This window comes from Glycine max, chromosome 8 (genome assembly GCF_000004515.6).
Source record: "Glycine max cultivar Williams 82 chromosome 8, Glycine_max_v4.0, whole genome shotgun sequence".
In the NCBI taxonomy this organism is placed as follows: Eukaryota; Viridiplantae; Streptophyta; class Magnoliopsida; order Fabales; family Fabaceae; genus Glycine; species Glycine max.
Window position 1 is genome coordinate 942,865 of NC_038244.2, and position 22,263 is coordinate 965,127.

Genomic DNA, 22,263 nt, shown 5'->3' on the forward strand with positions numbered 1-22,263 from the left:
ACGATGGTGGACTGGATAAACTTCTCTCAATATGAAATCGATGGCCAGTCTAATTTAAAGATATTGTTAAAATACATAGTTTTTACTTCTTGAAATGCGGCCAAATTTTTATTCTCGAGATTATACAACGAACTGCCTAAACAAATCATCCAACATAAAAGTATTCTATAAAGAGATGCCTATTTGTGTGGAAAACATTCGTAGATGAGCAGTATATTTCTCAAGCTAACTCAAGGCTTCCCCGTGTAACCCTGGGGATTGTTCTTTGCCCAATTCCATTGGTCCCTGCACATCTCATCCACACCATATTTTGCTCTGAAGAGAAGAGCCAAATTAATAATAACAAATAAGAAACATAAAATACAAGGTAAAAAAAAATGAAAGATCCCTACATCTTATTTATCAAATATACTACTTTAATGAAGCATTGTATGCTAGTATATAATATTTGAGAATCTTGATTTTTCAGTCAACAAAATATTCTAGTCAAAAACCAAAAATGAAAAATCCCTATCTCAGTGCATCTTATTTATCAGTTTAATGTTATATCATAGCATTTGAAATTTGAGAATCTTGATTTCGGTCAACAAAATCGATTGTCAAAAATCCAAATGATTACTGATTTAAGTATTTAACCGTGCTTGTCACACACAACGGACTAAAGTACTTACTTCCATCCAAGTTCTTTCTCAGCTCTCTCTGTAGATGCATAAACCTCAGTAGCATCTCCCGGTCTTCTTGGACATAATTTTACTGGAATTTTCTGAAGATTTGATATCCAATGGAAAAAGAGAAGCTTTCAGATGCTATTTCATTCATTTGTGTTTTTAGATACATAAAGGGATTGGTTTATATTGGTATAAAACTTAACATTCTTACATCATTCAATAAATTTCATTTCACGAGTATGTCAGGAAGACGCAGATTTACCTTGCCAGACGCCTTTTCAAATGCTGTAACCATTTCAAGCACGGATGTTCCACGACCAGTTCCCAGGTTGTAAGCAGTACAACCTGAACAACAATAATATCTCACATTCTACTTTAGCATGCAAAGAAAAACAATCAACCTATAATTATCAAAATACTCATACAAAGACACAAATTTGTCCATATAGATAAGCAAGGGAAGAAAAAGAACAATTCACCAATTTTTCCATATAGATATGCAAGGGAAGAAAAGAACAAATCACCTATGTTCTCTGTTGTGAAGAGCTTTCGCAAGGCAGCAATATGACCATCTGCTAAGTCCATCACATGGATATAGTCCCGGATCTTATTTTGAACAATGAAAAAGAGAGGAGGATTAGCATTTTCGAAGGGGTTCTATGTGGTTATTTACTTTGTCCAAATGACACATTTCCCCCTGAAGGAGTATATGATGTAAAGAAAAGGAAAATTTAAATTTACGAACCGCAGAGCCATCCCTTGTGGGATAATCATGCCCATATACATTGAGTTCCGGCAATCTTCCAACGGCTACTTGCTGAATGTAAGGCATGAGGTTATTTGGGATGCCCTTGGGATCTTCACCGAGTTTACCACTTTCATGAGCCCCAACCGGATTGAAGTACCTCAGTAATATGATCTTCCATTCTGGTTCAGCTTTCTGAATATCTCGGGCAATTTCTTCCAGGAAAAGCTTCGATGAGTTCAAGTGTCGGTCAAAGAGTAAACAGAGACAAGATCCCAAAGTTAGGCATTACAAGCTTACAACTCAGCAAGTTTACACAACAGCCCAAACAATGATGATAAAATTTCTCAATATCATCTTGTCAAGTAAAATAAGAAGGTAAAATAAATTAAGCTTCTCCTAGAAGTTAAAATTAACTTATGCGCAGGAATTAAATTAACTTTTTGAAGAAGCCAGCTGAGAGAGTTTCCATAATTAGCTTATATGAAAGAAGTTTAATTTATTTGACCTTTTTCTATTTCCTTTACTTATAAGTGCTTATTGATAAGTTTATCCAACCTTAGAAACCATAAGCTGCGAACAACAAAAAGCAAAAGTAAAAAGCTACTCAGAACAAAGTGATGGTTACCTTGGTCCGTCCATAGGGATTCATAGCTTGTAACCTGAAATCCTCCTCACACGGTATCTTTTCAGGTTGGCCATAAACGGTTGCAGATGATGAGAAAACCATCTACTCAGCAACACAATCATGTTGTTAAGTAATATTCTATAATATCAAAAAAGGGGGGGGGGGCAAGAATCTGATTCTGATTCCTTGGATGGAACACAAGGTAAAGTAATAAAATATTCTCCATGAAAGCGAATTGCAATTATTATACAAATTATGGGCATGTAATTTTAAATTTTGGCTACTTACAATTATAAAGTTAAAAGTAGGGCGTGATAAAAATGTGGGTAAGGTGCGAACCTTTCTGCAATTATACTTTGCCATAACTTGGTAGAGGTTGATGGTGCCGACCAAATTAAAATCAAAATAGCGACGGGGCTTGGAAACGCTTTCAGCAACCGCTTTCAGGCCAGCAAAGTGGATCACGGCATCAAAACTATTTCATAATTAAAAAAGAAAAAAAAGTATCTTATCTTATTATTATATGCTACACGAGAAAACATAAAAGGAAAAGGACGCAAAATATTGAGCGTACGTTGTTCTGGAGAAGAGTTTCTCCAAGTCATCCCTATTCCTGAGATCGCCCTGGGTGAATTCCAGGTTCTGAGAAAGCTGAGGGCCCACCACTTGGCGGACGCGGTCCACTGCTTCCACGACGGAGTTATCGAAATTGTCGATTATTGAAACACTGAAGCCTCCTTTGAGAAGCTGGACCACGGTGTGGGTGCCTATGAAACCGGCACCGCCGGTAACCAGAATCTTTTGCGACGAGGTCACCATTTTGGAGTGTGGATGAGAGTGTTGTGTTGCGATGAGAATTTAAGGACTGAGAGAGAATGTTTAGTTGCTTTCCCTTTCTTTCTATCTAATCCGTTTTGGTTTGTTAGTTTCGCGCGCGCCTTTCTCTTCTTTTATATTTAACTGATTAATAATTATTTCCCATTTCTCTGTGTTTGTTATTATTTTGGGCGTGGGTCCCACACAGGTTTCTGGCTTTGGATTTGGATTGGTTCACCACGCAACGTCACCATCATGCGCGTGATCACTGGACCATCTCCTCATCCTTCTCACACTTCTTTTCCTGTAATATTACGGCGTTGTTCACTCGCTGTGTCTCATTATTTATTGTGCTTTTTTATATAAGAAAAAAACTTATTTCAATTTAAAATAAAAAATATTAAAATAAGATGTAGTAAGAACTCATCATAGAAAATAACTTTTATTTTCATGGGAACAAGAATCCTCACACTTTTATATGACAATAGAAAGAAGAAAAGTTACGTGTAATATATAATTTTGAAAATAAATCATGCTTGAGAATGATATATTTCCAATCTCATATTCTCAGAAATAAATATCTTTAAGATTAATTGTGTTTAGTAAGTCACTCCAATAACAAAAGTTTGTTAAATAAATTATACTGACACTTAAATTATTTTATATTACACATAATATTTTTTTTCTATCCATATTTTAATCCCTTAATTATTTAGAAAATAATACATTAATATCTCTTATATCATCTTCAATGAGAGTGCTTATATGACTTATTTTATTTTAAGCAAAGTTGCTTAACTTTTTTTTTCCTATAGAGCATATAATAAAATGTTGTTAATATAAGTATCATTACTTATATAAGTCATCATTGTTTAATGAATGTATATTATAAATAACATATTTTTTAGGATAAGTAACTTATCTAATTAATTGATGCTCTTAAAACATCTATAATATATGATAGTGTAAATGAGTTGTTTGTCTAAAATTTGTTAGCCTTATAATATTAGACAAATTTAAAGTTCTTACACAAAAATTTATTTCATTTCAATGTTGAGTTATTAAAGTGAATGTTTAACTTGAATTACATTAAATTTTGTAATTAAAAAATAAATCTTCAATAAAAATAAATTAAATAATAATCATGTTAGAAACAGAAGATTAGCTAACTACACTAACCTATATTTGATAATTCTTCTCTAATTCTTATTTCCTTTCCAATGGTATATTTATAGTGATTATACAATGAATAAGGCTTGGCACTCATGACTCATAACAGAAAAAGATAACAATGATAAAAAAATTGTAAATAACAGAATAGTGGAAACATGCTAGTTTGTTATAAGTGTGATAGTGTTGTCGGGCAAGGGATATGCTGGTGTCTTTTGGGCCTACTCTCCCTTTGGACTGTATTGCTATCATTATCCATTGTTGGAAAAACCAACATAGGTACATGAGTGAAAATTGCTAATTCGGGCTCTACCAATGATAACCCTCAAGGGTTATCAATAGCATGAAAGGTGAAAGGGTTGGGTCTGTGACCTGCGCCACAGAGCAACCAAGGAGAACAGTGAACGTCGGAATGAACGACCAAGAGTTGGACGACCGTAATACCACTGTCCCCGAAGCGCAGACCCATGCCGGTTGTGGTGGTGGTGGAGATGGTGGCGGGTGTGACGGCGGACGTTGACGCCTATGGTGGACAGAGCAAGAGGTTGAGGGGCAACGACGCGGACGACGATGAGAACGACGGGTGCAAGAAGGAGCCAGATAGAGATAGAGCGAGAGATCATGATTGCGAACATTCCTCTGGCCGTCACAGGAGTGAGAGGGAGAGAAACTGAGAAAGGAGAAACGGGGTTGTCAGCAATGAAAATAGGTGGAGGCGGCATGCTCGAGCATGCGTGACTTCATTACAGAGCTTCCATGGGAAGCCGCCATGACAAGTGATGCTGACTTAGGTGCGGGACTAGGTGGCATGATCATGCGTGACTTCAGTACGGAGCTTCCATGGGAAGTTGCCATGGGGAGTGATGTTGACTTAGGTGCAGGGAATGGAATCGGAGTTGACATAAGAATCGGAGTTGACTATAAAATGTGAAACTATGAGCATAATGAATAAAGAGTGATAATAAGTAGGTTTTTGAAAATTTGAGGGACTAATAAAAATAATTTTTTAAAAAACTAAAAAAATTAAAGGATTAAAAATATATTTAATTTTTTTTAATATGATCATTATTATTGCTTTTCTCTCGTTTATTTAAATACAATGAGTAAAGTATTTAAAAATTAAATAAAATATAATTAAAATGATGGTAATTAATACTGCCTTAATATTTTAGATGGGTTGATATGTAGAAATAATGTTCTGTCACAAAAGTAAACATATAGAGAGAAAATCTGAAGAGATAACACCATGATCGATGTCTACTAAATGTGTATTTTTGCTCCTTGTTATTTCTCAATATGTGTATATTTCTCCCTTATTCCAATAATCTACTTCCTCTACCAATAAATAATTTATTTTTGCCCACTTACCCTTGTCCTTGGGCATTGCCTACTAAATGAAATTGAAAATTGAGACTTTTCTAATACTTCGTTTTCGCGACAGCGAATACTGACCAAGCCATGCAATCAGACCATCAGTTCCAAAGGAATGAAACTTCGAAGCAGACACTCACCAATTCTAGAAGAGTAGGACGAACAAATTTCAAAGCCTAAAACTTATCATACTTTTAAAAAAAAAACTCTTATCATTAATGTTCGTATTAGTTTCCATGTAACTTACGTAAATTGCACACGCTTGTATAAAAAGATTACTTATTACCTGTTGTTTTTGGATAATTTTATAATTAAGTGTTGAAACTAGCTAGCTTGCTTTGGACCTTTGGTTGTCGGTCCTAAGACATATATATTTGCGTATTTCCGCTTCCCCATAAAGTGGATTATTAACAACGCAGTAACACTTGGTTGATTTTTCTTTTCTTCTTCTTGGTTGAGTTTTCTTGTTACATTTACCAATAAGATAACAATAATATCCCGAACATGGTAAATTATCAGTGGTCAAGCTCAAGCATAAGGCGATCACAAAGAACAAGGCTTTTGACAAGAGAGTGTTTTTTTTTTTTTTTGTGTGTGTTTGAATGGGGATGGCAGCACCTGTTTATATAGTCCAATTCATCGGAGAAAATTTGCGCACTCACAGGAATTCGGCAGAAAATTCAAAAGTTGAATGTTAATGATGTCTTCCTGGACAGTGGTTTTTTATGTTTCTGTCTTGAGATATTTTATTTTTATAATACAACAGTTAATAAAGACGTACGATACCTGATTATTTATCTACAAGTTTTTATCTTTTTGACTAATTCTTACCAATTAATATCCCATTACAACTTACAAGACTAACTAGTGGAAAATGAAAGAGAAGCCACTACAACAAATTTTACCATTAACGACAATTATTTAATGGCAATACAGTCCTTGTTGTATGATTTTATAATATTGATCATGGAACTGTTTGGACTTTATTCCATGATATATACAAGTCTGGCATTGCTCCATCAATTGGGGCTGATTTGGCTGTCACCTTGCACGCGTACAGTGGAATGCTCTGCAGACACTTTACGTTACACTCTTGAGGAAACATATATACTTTTTTTTTTCTTACATTGAGGAAAGATACTTTGAACTTTGAAGTTTGAAGAACCTAATCCAATATGGTAAGCATGCTTACCATAAAATGTAGTTGAACTTGATTCTAAATTCGGTTATCATTTTGTGCCATGGGTTGTGACCAAACCTATCATTGTTTTGCTCTGGTTAGATAAATTGCAACTTGCTCTACCCAAGAGGATATAGTTAGTACTTATTCATCAGTTAATAACATGCATAGCTCTTTCTGGAGAAGAACTTGGTTTGCAGGTTCTTATATGCAACCCCTTCCCCAACCTTTGCTTCTTCTTAACAATATTCTTATAGTATTATTATTTGTCGTATAATTAGTTTTTTTTTTATAAGTAGAAATTCAACATAGGATCAGAGAGCTTCCAACCCTTCACATTTTATTCAATTTGGTTGTCATATAATTAGTTGATAATTTTTGTGTCTTTCTCTTAATGGATAAAAATATTAATACAAAAGTAAATTTGAAAATGAAAATGATGGACTTACTTTCTTCTTATCAATACTCAGTATATTATACAGATATTGTTTGGTTTAAATAAAATTCAAAAGTATCTGAAATTATAAAAAATATGTATAGTTAGTTTTTTTTTGGTAACGGTCTATAGTTTAAAAAATTATCAGTCGGCCGGTGTATAGTTATTAAAATAAATAATAAAACTACAAAATTTTAAAATTAAGAGAGAAATGGTAAATTTTAAAAAATGAAAAGTAATTTTTGATATTATAAATAGTTTAAATTTGAGATGAAAAAAGTTGATATAAAAAGTTTAAAGGATTCTATTAATGAATATAGAGAGGATAGTCAGGATAGGGAAATAATAAATAAAAAAAATTATTTTAAAGTTTGTTTTTTCATAAAAAAATCCAAATTTAGATTTCTAAATAGTGTAGTATTATCTAAATTTAAAGGTGATTAATTCGAAAAGGGATAAGATTTGAGAAAAAAAAAGAAAGAAATCTAAACATTTTTTTAAAAACAACATTAATTTTAGTAATTTTTAAAAAATATTAAAAATGTTTTGTCAAAAAAGAAATATTAAAAATAAACGTGACAGTAAATAATGAAAAGTTATTAGAAAAGGAAAGATGATCAAAATATAGTAAAAAAAAATTAGTTATGGCTTAAATTTCTCTCGGAAACCGGTGAGTGTGTTGTTTCACTCCTCTAATTAACACACAATAGAAGCCAATTGTGCCTCTCAGAGCTCTTTCAGATTCTCCCGTGTCTCATCATCCTTCCAATATTCATCAAGATGCCTCAGGGAAGCCTCGAAGTTTTTCTTGTTAACGCCAAAGGCCTTGAAAACACTGATTATCTTTGTAAGTTTTTATTTACACGCACACACATATAATATGAAAGGATATATCCAATTCCACCATTCATTTATAGTACAATTCTTAATTTGTTTCCTTTTGTTTTTTCACACATACACTTTCTGGATCTGATGGAGCAGGTAACATGGACCCTTATGTGATCCTCATATGTCGCACTCAGGAGCAAAAAAGCAGTGTTGCATCAGGTATATATACTTGATCTAAAAAATTAGTCACCCCTTGTCAATATAAATTATAATGTTTATAGTTTAAGTTTTCAATATTGGAAATATATATGGAGAAAGTGTATTAGAAACGTTAATGCCATGTTTTCTTGTGAAAACTTTCCACTGGAAATCAGATCATGCATCATGATGAATTGATTCAATTTAATTCCTGGCTAGGTCTGCAGAAAATTCAGTTCCCGAACCGTAATTATATTATGTTCGTTTCATTTATTTAAGTGGTGCATGCAAAAGGAAACAATAAACGTTAATGCAGGTCAGGGAAGTGAGCCAGAATGGAACGAGGCTTTTGTATTCAACGTGTCTGAAGGCGTTTCCGATCTGAGATTGAAGATCATGGACAGTGATTCCACCACGGCTCATGATCTCGTTGGAGAAGCTACGTACGCCATTTCTTGAATTTTGTCACTGCTTAATTTGGTTTCTAATTGATTTTGGTATTTATCTATATATCTATTATTACAGCATTCCACTGGATGGATTGTTTATCGAAGGAAATATCCCACCAACTTCATACAATGTTGTCAAGGATGGCCACTATTGTGGGGAGATTAGAATCGGCCTCACTTTTACTCCTCAGGCATGCTATCATATATGTTAATTAGTTTTTCTTATAATACTCGTTTGTGTATAGACACTTCAATTCATCAAAATCATATTATATGAAATTGTTAATGGTAGAAAAACATGAAATTACTTCACCTTTTCTTAATGCAGGATCGCAGTGAACGCTGCCCAGAGGAAAATTTTGGGGGATGGAAGGAGTCTGGTTACAGAGACTGATTGTGTTCATTTATAGCATTTCTGAGTCATGACTACTGGATCCAGTATTAACTTAGTTGCCTATTCAAGAGGATCTTCACTTTTAAATTGCTTTATTGTCAATTGATTAAAATTAATACCACAAACTCTAAATAATTCTTAGGTCACAAATAAATTATATTTTTATTTTCTACATTCATTCTGTATTATTTTTTTTTGTAAATAACTAAATAAGAGAGATAAAAAAGAAACGAGACATAAGATGGGTTATGTGATGGAGGAGGTTAATTAATTAATTATAAGAAGCATTCTAAAAATTTCTTGTAAATTTGAACAAACACGTGAACTGAGAAAGAGTATATTTGAAATAAAATAAAGTCAAATTAAATGAAGTTCCTTTGCTTTCTTCATGTTCTTTACCCAGAGTCCCTGAAGATATGCATATTATTTTAAACTAATTAACATCATTTGCTTCGAAAGAAATCTTTGTTCCAAAATTCCTATATCCATTGTCTAGGGAGACATCAGTATTAGATGTGATAAAGTCATATTAAAATTTACATTAAACAAAAGTCATGCTTAAAGTTCTCTCTCTCTCCTTGAACTTCCTTTTATTCCATCAGGGTATGCTAACGATTGTATTTACATTTAAATTAAAAATTACACGGTAAGTGAATTACCTAAGGCCATATCTATTTGTTTTTTTATAACATTAATTTATTTTTATTCATATGTTAATTTGTTAAAAAAATAATGAATATATATTTGTAAGAATTTTTTTTGTATAGTTTTAAAATATAAATATTGTTTTATTAATTTTCTATTTTCTTAAGTATAAATAAAAGCCTATATAATTTTTTCAATTTTGTTTGCAAAAAGATTATTACATTCTTTTGTATATTCACCTGTCTATAATTTTTCAAATATAAATACTGTTGGAATTTGGAAACGAATGGCGATTGAGCCATAAAACTTTCTTAGTTTATAAAATCTGTATTAATTGCTATTCTAGCTCCCTCTGGTGTCGTAAGCCAACCTACCGAAGAGTAATTGCTAGGCACTGGAATATTTTTTTAGCTAGAAAGGCAAAAGATAGAAGTAAACAATGCTTTGAGTAAAATGTGAGTTATTATAACTCTTCTAATATTATCTTCAATTCTCATAGATAAAGAAAAAGATAATACAATTTTTTGGGGATATAGAAGTAACAGCATAGCTTTATAGTTTAATACGAAAAACAAATTAGGACGTATAATTCTACACATGAACCTCTCAAAAAAAATATTCTACACATGAATTTGTAAAATACAAAAAATAAATTAGGTATAAAAGATATAATAACCGTTATGTGTATGACGCGAAACGCCCACATTTTGTTGATGGACAAAAAAAATAGGAGTTAGAACCACCCTCTTATTATAACACTGAATCAATCGTAAACATGCAAATAGTAGTCCCAATTCCTAATAAAATATTTAAATAAGAGGTATAATCATTTCTTCATGTTTAGAACTAGTTTAAGAGAAATAATCATTTTTTTAGGATAGTTTAATTATGAATCGGTGTCAAGGAAGCCTAACTCAATTATTTACGCAGAATGTACGAGTGTTATAAACCTTCTTATACTGTGTTCAATTCATAAGAATAATAAAAAAAAAAAGAACCAATACAGATTTTTAAAATCAAGAAACTAAACAAAAAATATTTTCTCAAAGTAAGCTACTTTATAACAATTGAGAGCTTATATGCCTTTTACAGCATTTTCTGAAGGAGAAAGAAAATAAGAAATAATACCACTTGAAACAAATAATAACTAGAGATACAAACTACAGTAGTTAGATACCATTGTCACAACAGTTGGACTCCTGTACCTCCTTACTTTGCTTACCTAGATCTTCTCAACGAACAAAGCAAAACACTAAGCGAGACCTTATGTTCACAATGTATTTACAATTGTCACCAGGAAAATAAAAGGATACTTAATGACAAACATTTTGCAGTCTACAAAAGTATAACTAGATACTAATAGCAGTTATCCTGGAGGTAGCTACAAATATATAACTAGCTTACCTTCTTTGAAAATTATTGTTGCACTGAGAAAACTGTGTTTGAGGATCAACGCCAGCGAAACCTTGCAGGCTCGTTTTTTCCAACGGTAGGAATGAAGAACTTATTGATGGCTGCTGCCCCGGCATGGACTTAACCCCTGTATCATGGAGAAACGAAAAATCACTTTGAGAAAAGCAGGAAGATCCTAAATCTGGCAACATTGAGCCACCATCCCTTCGTTCATGATAGTTAACAGGTTCCTGGAAACATCCTTGAAGTGTTAAATTTTCCTCTACTGGTATCACGCCTGTAAGAGTCTTAAATGCAAATTCTAGGCATGGGTCTGACCAAGAATTCATAAACGGAGCACAGTACTGTAATTCAGAATTATCATGGTTTACCGTTCCAGTTTCAAATAGTTGTTGCTCCGTTGTAACAAATCCACCCTCGACAACCTGTCCATTTTGCTTTAATGGCTCTTCATGTGTTAGTGAGTTTATATTCCTAGAATGATGCACAGGAGGTGTTATGTTTCCAGTGTGACGGGGTTCTTCATTCAAATTCCCTATTATGTTGCCTTGATCAAGATAAGACTGTCTAGTTGTAAATTTGGGAGCATTTTCATAAGAGGTGGAACTGGACCTCAACACAAGCTGGCTAACCATATTAAGCTCTTTCTTGTTCTGTGATTGGTTTGAGTTATCGTGAGCTTCTTGATTAATGCTTGTCACCACATTCCCATGCAATTGCTTATATGGCGGATTATCAAAGCCAGGAGGCAAAGCGGGCATAATGTCACCAGCATCAACTGGCAAAGCACCAGTGAGAGTCTTGATTGCAAATTCTAGGCATGGATCTGACCAAGAGTTCCCAAACGGTAAGGGGAGCTGTGGCTCTGATCTTGCATCCCCAATATTTTCAGCTTCAACTTTCTGCAATTGTTCCTTGTGACCAGTTTGGGCATCATATGACTTCTCACTCTGGTTTAATGATTCTCCTAGTACTTCTGTTTTCAAACTGTCAGAAGCTTGAGGAGTAAGCTTGGTTTCTTCCCCAGCATCGTGATGGTCAGACACTCCATTAGTTAAAGTAGCAGTTGCAGTTGGTTCTTCTTTGCATGATTTTCTAGTCGAATATTCAAGAGCTCTTTCAGCAGGCAGTACCTCAGGTTCAAGGCCAGCAAGTCGCTTTGATAATCGCATAGGTACTTTGACCTCTTTCTTTTTCTTGGGTTTATTTGAACGTGCCTGGGATTTTCTGTCCCTGCTTCCTGCAACAGTGTCAAGCAAATTGTTTTCACTGCCTCCGCTTCTTCCTGTAACATTGTCAACCAAAGTTTTTTGAATATCAGTTTCAGGGACTGTAGTGGTGCCTTTTCCTGTAGCATTGTCAACCAAAGATTTTGGAATATCAGTTTCAGGGATGGTAGTGGCGCCTTTTCCCGTAACATTGTCAACCAAAGTTTTTGGTATATCAGTTTCAGCTGGTGGTAACACACCAGTGAGGGTATTGATTGCATATTCCAAACTTGGGTCAGACCAGGAGTAGTGAAATGCAAAGGACAGCTGAGATTCTGATTTCTCATCCTCCATTTCTTCATTTTCACGTTTCCCCAGCTGAGGTTCTGATTTTTTCCTTTTATTTGCTGACTTTCCATTTGTTGGTGCTTGATCTGCAAGCACTGTAACTGGCCCACACTCACTTTGCTGCAATTTTGCTTTGGAGTTCATTGACTCATGTTCAATTGCAGCTAATCGTTTTGAAGCCCGACGAGGAAGGTGGTACTCTTTCTTTTTACTTGATTTGTTTGAGCTAATTTGAATTTCTGGCTTTTTGTCTTCTATTTTATCTGCTTCTTGCTGATGCGGTTGTTCCTTAGAAACTGTTTGGTCTTCAGAAATATCAATATCTAGAGTGTTTCTACTTTTCCTCAAGTTTCTTTTAGGAACCTGGAGAGTCTGTTCATTCATCACATTGTTGGCCAACTGGACAGGTTTACTTCCAGCAAGTCTTGGTGATGACCGGTGAGGTACATTGAACTCCTTCCTGTTTTTGGATATGCTATAGTTACTGTGATTCTTTTCAATAGCATTCTCCATCATATTCACAACATGCTCCTTCTCTTGCACATCATCTGCAGAAAGTACTTGTTCTGATTCTTTCAAGGATTCATTCAAAAGTGCTGAGCTACTTGGGTCAGATGTTTTCTTCAATTCAGAAGAGTTTGCAGCTCCATCCTCCAGTGAATGCATCTTTTCAACAGATTCACCCATGGGAACAGAAGCAACCATCATTCCAGATGACACATTTGCATTTTTCCCTTTCCTTGAGCTGTTAGCATCTAGCAATTCTAAGTTGCTTTTATCAAGAATTTCTGTGGCTGCAGTGAAAAGTTTAAAATAAGCAGGAAAGGGCATCAGGTGTAACTGGTATATTCTTCATGCCACAGAGTTGGATGAACTGATCCTACCAAAATATATTTCAGTCATGATTTCTTACCTGAAGAAAGCTGTTGTTCGGGTGCAGACTGCTTCAGTTTCTGTCTCTTGGCAGCAGGTGGTGGCTAGATTGAACAAAGCAGAAGAATTATGAAATTATTCAGTTTGAATTTTTAGACGCAAACATGAAAAATTAATGATTGTGAGAGCCACTTTAATATTTTTCTTTATCAATGATTCGGAGTTCTGACGACCCATCATATACCATTCTAGGATTTTAGACAACTAATGCCAACCGAAATCTATAAAGGATACCATGCAAGTAGGCAAATCTTAATAAAGAAAGTCATTATCAACTACTGCTGCAAATGCATGGTTGTCATTAGAAAGAAAGATCCTTAATATGCTTGAATTTTCAGTAAGCCTCAAATCTGAAGTGATTAAATAATCCCTAGATTCATTTAATTATCAACAGTTTGGAGTAAGAACTAATAGGTAAGGAGAATACTCAATAAAGACAACAATAGTAAGATGGTACCCATGCAAAAATATCTTACAGTTAAATTGTCTTCATCTTGGACTTGTCTTCTACTTGGCTTAAATGCACATGAACGTATATCACCAGATTCAAGATACCGAAGTACATCCTTCTTGGAACGGAATACATATCCACTCGCTGGATCTATATAAAACTGTTGGAAGTGTAACCCAATCACAACTTGTATAAGCATCAACTTTTGGAAAAGTGTAAATGTAGTATATTACTTAATATAAAACAGACCACAGATTATTTGCAATCTGCTTCTCCAAATAGGAAAGGACAATAACTAAAAGAAAGAGTAAAACTTAATTTGAAGCAAAAAAAAATTACATAAATCCATCTTCTTTTATAATACGTAAAAAAGAGATCCTTTTGGACGGATGGGTCCAGAAAAGCATGAACCCCCTACTCAAAGATCAAATAAATTTTTTTCATACCGGATCTTTCCGAATGCCCTTGCTGTTCTTCCTAATCTTTAATTCTTTCACCCATCCAGGTGGTAAATCCTCCACAGTAGACTTCTCAACCACAACCTAAAACACGGAAAAACTTTGAAAATTAAATATAAACAAACAATGTTACAAAGATACCTCATAATTTATAAAAATATTCAATGGACTAAATAAAGGTTCATCCAATAATCAATTTTACATAACCTATCACATTTTATTTGTAAACTTTCTAGGTCTTTTGTTTGTAAAAGTGTATTTGTGTTAGCACACAACCAAATAGACAAAAGTCACAACATATGAAAGAATTTATGCAACCTGGAAGACAGATGCAAACTAGGACTAACAAAAGAAACATAAACCAAATTAGTGAAGTAGAGTACAAAGAAACAAATACTTAAGCACAATGCCTTAAGCTGAGGCAGCCATTTTAATTTTCTGAATTGCCCTTTTGTTATGTGGGTCACATTCTTTCATGGTTTAATCTATAACTTTTTCCTCATTGTGGTTGTATTTTCAAGTTAATTTTCATAACATGGTCCTTTCTGCACAATAAATAAACAAAAGTTCTGCCATTTAGTCGAATTTGGTTTCATATGCCATAAGCAGTTCTAAATAATTATGAAAATCATCAATCATGTACATCACCGGACAGAGTAATGGGTGATAATAAGAAAGAATCTTCAATCTGATGATAACATTCATTAATAACAAACAGAAAAGAAAACAGAATTCAAGATGCAAGGGATACAGAAATACAAACATCGGTTGGAGAATCCATGTTACTGCAATTCTTCTTCTTGGAAGAGCAACTGTTGTCGATTGGAGAATCCATGTTACAGCAATTCTTCTCCTTCTCGGGAGTGAAACTGTTGTTGTTTGGAGAATCCATGTTACCGCAATTCTTCTCCTTGAGAGTGCAACTGTTATCGTTTGGAGAATCCAAGTTACTGCAATTCTTCTCCTTCTTGGAAGTGCAACTTTTGTCGTTTGGAGAATCCATGTTACTGCAATTCTTCTCCTTCTTGAGAGTGCAACTGTTGTCGTCTGGAGAATCCATGTTAGTGCATTTCTTCTCCTTCTTGGAAGTGCAATTGTTGTCGTTTGGAGAATGCATGTTACTGCATTTCTTCTCCTTCTTGGAGGTGCAACTGTTGTGTTTTGGAGAATGCATGTTACTGCATTTCTTCCCCTTCTTGGAAGTGCAACTGTTGTCCTTTACAGTTTCGAGATATCGTAATACCTCCGGTTTGGAGAAGAATTTGTATCCTTTCAATGGCTCAATGTAACACTGCAACATGAAAACATATTTATAGTGAGGGATAAGTTGCATTACTAATGTTGAATTGTTGATAAATAAATGACAATAAATGCATCCATAAGTTTTACAAGTAATGCTTACTTTACCCTTTTAAACAGTAATTAATAGTGGATAACGGAATAAAATATGTAAAAAAAAAAAGAGCAACATTGCAATTATTATGTCTGAAAATTAATAGTCCGACAACAAAACAAGAGAAAATAAAATACCAACAAGGAGTACAGAACCACATGTTCACATAAATTGAAGAGTGTAGATTTTAGCCTTTTACCAATGAATATAATAACCATTGCAAAATAATTTGAACATGGTCTCAAAAGATGCAACTCAAAATCCAGCTCATCAATTTAGAAAAATGAGGAAAACAATATAATGTTGTATCTATCATACATTTAAGTCATGAATGTTATTAAGAATCAAATTTAAGATTTTCAAAGTAAACTTCTGCTACAGACAATTCTCCAAACAAATTATTCATGATTCAAGGCCAGAAACTTGAAAACAGTGCAAGTTATAGACTAATAATGTCTACCATACATTAGTAGCAGCAGTTACTAGCTGACAAACCGCGATCCGGTGTTTAAGAAATAATTATATAACTTACTACAGGAATAACAGAAACTAAACAAAAGATGACAGTCTAACTACAGTCGCTAATGATCTAAAACAATAACATCCAAATTAAGAGAATGCATCTACCACCTTATATCCAGATCCCATGTGTACACCACTTTTACGGGTTCTGACTTCCACGTTCCAGCCATCAGGTAACCAATCAGGGTGTTCATTAGCTTTCTCTACGCTCTGAAATTGTCACAAATGAACCAAGTGACAAGTTATAAAGAATTTTAGCAAAGTAGGGGAAGGAAATATCCAAAGAAAAAAGCATCTTCAAAATTTATACCCACCTGCTGTTTAGAATTAGATTTTGTGTTACTGTCAATTTGTCTATTGGTTTCTTCAGACTTTTCAACGTCAGGATTTTCCATTTTCAGAACGCAGTCAAAGATAAAACAAATTCGCAAAAGCTATCAAAGCACCATGTGTCTCCCTTATTCCAATAATCTACTCCCTCTGCCTAAAAACCTGCATTCTGACTCGTTTCATTACACTAACAGGGAGAAATAACATGCAAGACACATTAGGAACCACAACTTGCCCTCCAATATAGACGAAGCTGGAATTTGCCCATCACTGCTGCACCACCTGAAACACAAAAAACTCTCGTAAATCATAAAAAAGAAACAGCTTCATTGGATATGATACAATCAAGAGACACATCTGAACAATAATGATTAAACAGATTCAACTCTGGAAAACACAAACACCTCAACCACCCAATCAATCAGCCGCGAGCAATTAGTGTGACCTGGTCAGAAAGTATTCCCCGACCAAATTGAAGATCAAATTCCTTCTTATAAACAGAAAAGCGAAAGAAGAAACATAGTTAAGCAAGCCATAATCTTTGAGCCTTGGTTGGGAAACACAAAGGGAAAGGACACAAAAAGAATAATAGAAATGAATCTAGACACAAAAAATGCATTGATTTTGACTAAAAACTCATCCACCTCCACACCCCGTTCCCACAACAAATCGTTAACATAAACAATAATAATAATAATAATAATAATAATAGTTAAAGATTACAATTATTTAGACAGAGAAGAAGTAAAAAATTATGAAAAAAGAAAGGTAATAATAAGAAAATAAGTTGGTAGATTAGTTAGTAGTTACCCTAATAGAGAGAGGAATTGCAGGATCCGGTGGCTCTTGGAAGAGGGGAAGTGAAATTGCGGGTTTGTAAGAGAGAGAGAGAGAGAGAGTTTTAGTTTTGTTAGGATGAGTATGCGAATATTTAATCTGAACGAATCGGCCTCCCAACCCACGTGTTCTATGAAATGCAACAACACACTTTTTGTTTCTCCCCAAGAATTAAATAAAAAAATATTAAGCTCAAGACCAGAAAGAGATACAGTGTGTGTGTGTGCGCGCGTTAGGTCAGTTACTCGCTCCCTCACGCATCTCGCCTCTCTCCACACAACAACACTTGCTTACTTTCAAACAACATTATTAGACTTAAAACCACCATTTTTTTTATATTAAGGAGTATGAAAATTAAAATTGAATGCTGTATACTGTATACTGTGATTAATTTTTTTGTCATTAAATCATTTTCACATTAGTATACTCACTTTATTTTATGATAATTGAATTTGTCTCCCCCCAATCAATAGGATGGTTCCTCTAATTCACCTTAAAATAGGTAAAAAGAATTATCCGCCAAGCATAAAACAACTTTTTCATCACTCATCCCCAGACAATTTATCGACTTTTGATTAAGCGCACGCACATTATTTATCTATACGTACGCCCACACACATTGAAGTTTATAAAAAAAAGTCTGAATATCATTTCATTATTTTCTTGCAAATTCTATTGACAAACTAGTCCATGCTTATAAAATATTTCTTCAAGAGCCAGGCTCAAACACATTGGAGTTCCTACAACGAAAAACCACATTATGTAATGATTACTTCTTTAATCTATAATCTAGTCTAGTATACACTCATAAAAAAAATCTATAATCTAGTATTTTTTTTTAAAGTGTAGTGTATTCTGCAGGCATACACCGCAAAATCGTCACCATTGAATATCAAAGTACACTCTGACAAATACGACTACTTTTTATTTTTGGGTAACACGATTGCGACTACTTCAATCAAATAAATTCGTCATAAGAAAATCAAATAAACTAAAGTTATTTTATATTACGATTACGACCCGATTGGGGGTAAAAATAACGATTGGTAAAAAAAAATTAGGTACGTAAATGGCCAGCATGATTGTGAATCTTTTGATTATAATCATTCACTTAGGCTACTCGATGAAGGCCACAATTCTGAGTACTATATATCATTTGATTAAGCTACGATTTTTTTAGCTATGTTAAGAAATCTTTGTCGTTCCCTTCCCAAGTTTGTAATACACTTTTTGTTTTTTTACAATATTTGATTTTTTTTTATAATTCAATTTAAACACAGTGATAGTATGAAGAAATTAATACTATTATCTAATTATAAATTATTATATATATATATATAGTAAGATTGTTAGAAAAATATAATTAATTTAAAAACTATATCTAAGATAATCTTCGATTCACTGAGTGCAATGAGATAAGAAACGATATGGGTCGTTCATATTCATACAGGCAAATAAAAAGTGAAGAACTCCTATTGCCAAATAAAAAGTGTGCTTCATGAAAAATGTAGCGACTTGTCAATTAAGCTCCGGATTGATCGCAATGAGAAAAATGGGAGACAAACATGAGAAATTTATTTGAAGTTTTTTTCCCTACAATTTTTAATTATTAAATGTGGTCCATTTAATTAACAATTCAGCCCAATTCGATCCTTTTAATGTATAATGTATATGTATGTTATAATAAAAATAGTTTTTTTCCCTCTGAATAAAAAAATATATGGTCATGACTCTCAAGAGCATTAAAAGTAAAAAAAAAAAGTATTAAAAAAGTATTGAGTATATAAAATAAAAATATTTAATATGTATTTTTAAAATAAAAGTATTTATTAATTATATTTAATACCATCAATTAGGGAGTTTTTGATATTGTTATAATATTTATTAACTAAATTACTCACTGACTTAAACTATTTGTGTTTTTTCAAATATGTATTTAAAATCTTTTACTCACTCACTCACGTATAGTCATTTTGTGTCAGTTTTAAGCTGAAAAAAAGTAATATTAAAAAGTTATCTTTTTAGTTCAAGGACTCAATAAAAATATAGTATAAAAACTTACTTAAAAATTTGTAAATAATTAAAGGATTTACTGAGTAGTCTAACATATTTATTTTCCTTAAACGCCAAGTAGTAATATATAGATTGATTTTAATTTATAAAAAAAGTCAATAATTTTGATTTTCTTATCCACAACTAGAAGGAGCACAAGACACAATAATAAGTGGAGACTCTATTGTAAGTTCTAACAGCACTGAGTAACGGCAAAGTCCTTGCTGGTTGCTTCCATTCGCGGTTAGCTTCTCTTGTCTTTCTTTCTGCATATCATCGCTACTTCTTTTCAATTTGCAAGACTTGGCCATTCATAACATAACTCAATACTCACTTATCCTTCAAAATCTTATTACGCTTCTTGGCTAGCTACGTAATTAGGGTTTTGCCCAATTCCCAATTCCCAACTCCCGCGCTCTCTGTCGTTCATTGTTTTGCACCCCCACAACTCCAATTTCAAACGGAGTAAAGTAGTAATCACCGTGTGCGTGTTTTTTGTTTTTTTCAGATGGCGTTGCAGGAGAGGCTAGACAAGTTCAAGAAACAGCAAGAGAAGTGCCAAACGACACTTTCGACCATTGCAGCTACCAAGGCCGCCGCGGCAACCCAAAAGTCCGCCACACATGCCTCGGCAAATGGAAGAAACGCTGCCCCTGCGGTTAAGTTTTCCAACGACACCGAGAGGCTTCAGCATATTAATAGCATTCGCAAGGCCCCTGTGGGTGCTCAGATGAAGCGTGTTATTGATCTTCTTCTAGAGGTATATTGCTCCTTGTTTCATTCGGTTCATAGTTTTATTCTCAGGATTATATGGCACTGGTGATGTTTTATTTATTTATCCATAACTTACGCAGCTCAACCTACTGAGTTAGACTCCCTTCACATATGACTCTAGTGATATATAGGCATGAGATGGAGAAATTAAAACTTGAAATTGCACACCCACACACGCACTAGTTTAGGGGGACTGCCTCATTCCGAGGTTTAGGGCATGGCATACGCATCAAGGAGCTGTAGCTGTAGTATCATTTACTGTAGTTGAGCAACCTAAGAAAATCCACCATCAGTAGTTGATTTGTTTAAACCATATTCATTTGGTGCACGTGTTTACTGACAGACACGACAAGCTTTTACACCGGAGCAGATAAATGAGGCATGCTATGTCGACATGAAGGCTAACAAAGATGTCTTTGAGAATCTGAGGAAAAACCCAAAAGTGAACTATGATGGGCAACGATTATCTTACAAGGTTACTTTTATTCATATGCATATATCTGAACATTTTTACTCAGATGTTCCTTTAGAAAATAACTTATTCTTCTTCATTTGTTGTTTGCTTTTGGTCTACAGTCAAAGTATGGTATTAAGGACAAAACAGAGCTTCTTCAACTGGTACGAAAGTATCCCGAGGGCCTTGCTGTTATTGATCTCAAGGATGCTTACCCCACTGTGATGGAAGATTTGCAGGTAAAATGACTTTTGTTAGGCCCCCCGATCAATGGAACATTTCTTGGCATTGATTTTCAGCATCATTGGTTGTTTTGTCCATAGATATATGTCTATTCTTATTTCTTACAGATTGAACTCCAGTCTACATAATGTATTTTGGAGAAACATGAAAAACGCACATTAGTGGGTTTTATAAATATATTTTGCCACTTTCTCCTAACATTTGTAATTATAGCATTAAGGTTAGTACTGAGGAAATAAAATCATTTTTTAATTAGTCATTACAAAATCTTGCTGTTAAAGGTGCTGCTAGCTTGAATGCGGTTCAATCTTTCCTGCTGTTTTCTCACACATTGGGTTTGGACTTTTGGGGCCGTGTTAGCATAGGCAGAATTTCAAATGTTGTCAGTTGTGCAGGAGTTCAGTCTGAAGTGGCAATCCACTAAGTAGTAGAAAAAATGTTTTTGTAGAAGTGGCAAAGAGTTAAAATCTTGCAAATAATTGGTTTCTCACGGAATAGGACCTTATAAAGCTTTTGGTTTCTAGGCTATGAAAGCTGCAGGGCAGATTTGGCTTCTGTCCAACTTCGATTCACAGGAAGACATTGCCTACCCTAACGACCCCAAAGTACACATTAAGGTGGATGATGACCTAAAACATCTTTTCCGCAGTATTGAATTGCCTCGTGATATGATTGATATAGAGAAGGATCTTCAAAAGAATGGAATGAAGCCCGCTACCAACACTGCACAGAGGAGGAGTGCAGCTCAAATTCAAGGCATTTCTTCCAAGCCAAAGCCTAAGAAGAAGAAGAGTGAAATCAGCAAGAGAACGAAGCTTACCAATGCTCATCTTCCAGAGCTCTTTCAGAATTTAAACAGTTCCTGATTAACTCTCATCAAGTGGTTGTGTAGTTCAAATAGATACTTTATCAGCCAGTCTAAACTAGATTAGCATTGTGAAATATTCAGGAGGTTCTTGCTGCTGTGCCCTACTTTTATTTGTTTTTTTATTTTATTTTTTTTATTTCTGTACATCGAGGCTGCAGCTAATGGACTATTGTACTCGTCCTAATTTGTGAATCCTTGTATATTATCATCATGTTGCATTTAAATTTTTAGTCTTGCAAGTTTATACAAATTATTAGATTGGAACTTGGAAGTTCAATTCTTTTTTCTTCAACTCTATGTTTAGCTTGAGATAGTAAACCTACCCAATGTTTCAAAAGTGGACTTAGTTAAGAATATCCCGAACTCGACGTAACTCAGTAATAGTCCTATTAAATTGAAAGCTGCTTATACATTTCTTTTCCTGTCAGTCGAACGCACAAATAAATCATCC

At 34.1% G+C, this 22,263-nt stretch overlaps 4 protein-coding genes across 6 annotated transcripts; 2 read left to right on the forward strand and 2 right to left on the reverse strand.

The window, feature by feature from the left end:
• Positions 1–32: 32 nt before the first annotated feature.
• On the reverse strand, positions 33–2,972 carry LOC100781806 (bifunctional UDP-glucose 4-epimerase and UDP-xylose 4-epimerase 1). Its single transcript, XM_003532543.5, has 8 exons — positions 2,616–2,972; positions 2,381–2,516; positions 2,042–2,143; positions 1,414–1,641; positions 1,193–1,274; positions 931–1,013; positions 672–763; positions 33–315 (listed from the first exon to the last, which is right to left on the reverse strand). The coding sequence occupies exons 1-8, from the start codon at positions 2,858–2,860 to the stop codon at positions 231–233; spliced, it is 1,053 nt and encodes a 350-aa protein (XP_003532591.1). The 5' UTR covers positions 2,861–2,972; the 3' UTR covers positions 33–230.
• A 4,583-nt stretch (positions 2,973–7,555) lies between these two features.
• LOC100806391 (elicitor-responsive protein 3) lies at positions 7,556–8,883 on the forward strand. Its single transcript, XM_003532353.5, has 5 exons — positions 7,556–7,861; positions 7,996–8,061; positions 8,357–8,483; positions 8,566–8,680; positions 8,818–8,883. The coding sequence occupies exons 1-5, from the start codon at positions 7,795–7,797 to the stop codon at positions 8,881–8,883; spliced, it is 441 nt and encodes a 146-aa protein (XP_003532401.1). The 5' UTR covers positions 7,556–7,794.
• A 1,760-nt stretch (positions 8,884–10,643) lies between these two features.
• On the reverse strand, positions 10,644–17,708 carry LOC100807457 (methyl-CpG-binding domain-containing protein 13). Of its 3 annotated transcripts, XM_014778624.3 has the most exons (9): positions 17,395–17,699; positions 16,820–16,866; positions 16,569–16,746; positions 16,363–16,464; positions 15,103–15,630; positions 14,328–14,423; positions 13,907–14,041; positions 13,411–13,474; positions 10,644–13,291 (listed from the first exon to the last, which is right to left on the reverse strand). In XM_014778624.3, exons 3-9 carry the CDS (start codon positions 16,647–16,649, stop codon positions 10,929–10,931), a joined length of 3,369 nt encoding a protein of 1,122 aa, XP_014634110.1. In that variant the 5' UTR covers positions 16,650–16,746; positions 16,820–16,866; positions 17,395–17,699; the 3' UTR covers positions 10,644–10,928. The 3 variants fall into 3 exon arrangements, with proteins under 3 accessions (XP_014634110.1, XP_040873810.1, XP_003532403.1); XM_041017876.1 differs by having other exon boundaries at positions 16,569–16,866; positions 17,395–17,708; XM_003532355.5 differs by lacking the exon at positions 17,395–17,699 and adding an exon at positions 16,989–17,285 and having other exon boundaries at positions 16,569–16,866.
• Positions 17,709–19,601: 1,893 nt separating this feature from the next.
• Positions 19,602–22,036, forward strand: LOC100793998 (general transcription factor IIE subunit 2). Its single transcript, XM_003532561.5, has 5 exons — positions 19,602–19,716; positions 19,982–20,233; positions 20,591–20,722; positions 20,824–20,940; positions 21,469–22,036. Exons 2-5 carry the CDS (start codon positions 19,982–19,984, stop codon positions 21,808–21,810), a joined length of 843 nt encoding a protein of 280 aa, XP_003532609.1. The 5' UTR covers positions 19,602–19,716; the 3' UTR covers positions 21,811–22,036.
• The last annotated feature ends 227 nt before the right edge of the window (positions 22,037–22,263 follow it).